At 36.9% G+C, this 2,462-nt stretch overlaps 1 protein-coding gene across 1 annotated transcript; it reads left to right on the top strand.

The window, feature by feature from the left end:
- Positions 1-480: 480 nt before the first annotated feature.
- Positions 481-1,748, top strand: LOC128126218 (serine/threonine-protein kinase AtPK2/AtPK19-like). Its single transcript, XM_052763984.1, has 3 exons — positions 481-1,190; positions 1,260-1,342; positions 1,425-1,748. Exons 1-3 carry the CDS (start codon positions 609-611, stop codon positions 1,615-1,617), a joined length of 858 nt encoding a protein of 285 aa, XP_052619944.1. The 5' UTR covers positions 481-608; the 3' UTR covers positions 1,618-1,748.
- Positions 1,749-2,462: the final 714 nt, after the last annotated feature.

Genomic DNA, 2,462 nt, shown 5'->3' with positions numbered 1-2,462 from the left:
ACAAAAAGAGAAGGGAGAAGCAGCGACGCTTCTCTTGTCTGCCACAACTTGGGGGGGGGGGGGAGGTGCTCCGGTGGTCTCCTTGGCTGTTCTTCCTTGTCGCCTGCAGATTACATGTAGGGAGGTGACTCAACTAGTCCGATGGAGTAGGACAAGTAACGGCTGGTAGATCAGGATGATCGATCTATTCATGATGATGAGGAGGAAATTATTGGTTCCCGGTGAGCCTTCCTTGGCTTCTTAGACTCCGTCATCGGTAGAAATCGGAGGACCTTTGGGGTTTGGACAGATCGAAGGAAGAAGAATGAAGAAGTGGTGGTCTTTGGTGATTGAAGGTAAACGGATGGGGTTTTCTTGAACCTCACAGGTCGTATTCTTTCTTAGATTTAATGCTTTCCATGAATCTTTTTTGGTGATTCCAACACACACATAAATCAACATTCTCTCAAATTTCTTTGAAAATCCAATTGTTTACTTGAACTTCCTTCTAATTAAAGCCATTGGTAGAAGCCTTTCATCAGCTCGAATCTTAGTATCTTTCCATCCATAGTCTGTAATACTAATACAAACGCAAACAAAACACTCCTTTCTGTTTTCCAATTTCCACAATGGTTTCTTCTCAATTAACTGCTTTAATTGAAAACAAGCCATTCAAATCCTCCAAGAACTATTTCCAATTCCCAAAAAACCCTCCCAATGAAACATCAGATACTCTTGAATTGGACTTTTCTGATACATTTGGTCCTCTCCCACTGCCAGCTGGCAATTCTGAAATTCCAAGCGATGACCCTGTGGTCATTTACAGCCGTTCACATTCTTTAGTGGGTCCCACGTCATGTGTAAGCCACTTGCTGAATCTAAGGAAGTTAACCATATGTGAAACGGATGAATCATTGGAGGATTTCAGTGATGTGATAGATAAAGAGATTGAAGAAGAAGATTCTGAAAATGGTTGTAAGGTGAAAACCATAGGGCTTGAAGATTTTGAAGTCATGAAAGTTGTGGGGCAAGGGGCTTTTGGTAAAGTGTATCAAGTAAGAAAGAGAGATAGTTTGGAAATATATGTAATGAAAGTTGTGAGAAAAGATAAGACTGTGGAGAAAAATCATGCTGAGTATATGAAAGTAGAGAAAGATATCTTGACAAAGATTGATCATCCCTTTATTGTCCAGCTTCGTTACTCTTTCCAGGTACTTTTTTTTCTAAATTCCAAAACTACCCTTTTTGTATCTGTCTATGCTCACTCTTTTAATCTTCAGACAAAATATCGACTTTACCTCGTTTTGGACTTTGTGAATGGTGGACATCTTTTTTTCCAGCTATATCATCATGGACTGTTTCGGTGAGTTTTATTTATTTATTTGTTTTTGTTACTTTAAAAATAAAATAAACTGATTAAGAATTTATGATTATGATTGTTTCAGAGAGGATTTGGCACGTATTTATGCTGCAGAGATTGTTTCAGCTGTTTCTCACCTTCATGCAAATGGGATAATGCATAGGGATCTTAAGCCTGAAAATATACTACTTGATGTGGATGGACATGTACTTTTTTTTGTTTTCTCTCTCACAAACACACACAGTTCTTTTATTAAACATGTGAGTTTATTTATTTAGGCATTGCTTACGGATTTTGGGCTAGCAAAAGAGTTTGATGAAAATGCAAGATCAAATTCTTTATGTGGAACAGTAGAATACATGTCACCTGAAATTATTCTTGGTAAAGGCCATGACAAGGCTGCTGATTGGTGGAGCCTGGACAAGGCTGCTGAAATTATTCTTGGTAAAGGCCATATATTTTGAATCTATGCCTTATCGTCTTGATGATTTTACTGGTGTTCTTTCTTTTTTTGTTTCCAAAAAAATATAATATTTTTATATTAATATAATATTGATTTTTTTCTTTCTTATATAATAATGACATGTATGATCGTTGCACTTGAAAAATATTGCAGCTGCTGTTGGTGATTTTCTGATGATGGATATGGCTCATGCCTCATAGTAGTGGACTTGTTGCAGCTTCTGTGGTTGGGAATCCTTTTGATTATGGTGATATTGTCACTATTAATTTATAAATCCTTAATTCTAATGTCCGCATACTCATAGAAAGGTGTATGCAGGTATGATATGTAGCATTTTGGGACGAAACTACCCTTGAAGCACAGGAAGCTCATGGACATGTATTTAATGAGGATGGTTTTATTAGGAAGTGGAAAATTGTGATTGTTAGAATTCCCTTTGGAGATACTCCCTTCTGAGTTATGCATAACATATAAAAAACAAGGAATATCAAAATTGTATCTATGGCAGGTACTTCTCTAGTCTTTTTAACTATTTGTATTTTCTAGTTTCTTTAAATTTTAAATCGATTTTATTTTGTTAATTAAGGTTCTGTTTTCCAGCCACCACTTCCACCACCATTGCTCAATCGAAGGGGTCTTTCTTTACTGCCGCCAGTGGTT

This window comes from Lactuca sativa, chromosome 5, assembly GCF_002870075.4.
Source record: "Lactuca sativa cultivar Salinas chromosome 5, Lsat_Salinas_v11, whole genome shotgun sequence".
Lineage (NCBI taxonomy): Eukaryota > Viridiplantae > Streptophyta > Magnoliopsida > Asterales > Asteraceae > Lactuca > Lactuca sativa.
This window is presented reverse-complemented; position numbering and strand designations above follow the sequence as displayed.

Bases quoted from the DNA above. Each gene is read 5' to 3' on its own strand.
- LOC128126218 (XM_052763984.1), top strand. From the start codon at position 609: ATGGTTTCTTCTCAATTAACTGCTTTAATTGAAAACAAGCCATTCAAA. The intron at 1,191-1,259 runs GTACTTTTTTTT...TTTAATCTTCAG, and splicing joins AGCTTCGTTACTCTTTCCAG to ACAAAATATCGACTTTACCT. The intron at 1,343-1,424 runs GTGAGTTTTATT...TGATTGTTTCAG, and splicing joins TATCATCATGGACTGTTTCG to AGAGGATTTGGCACGTATTT.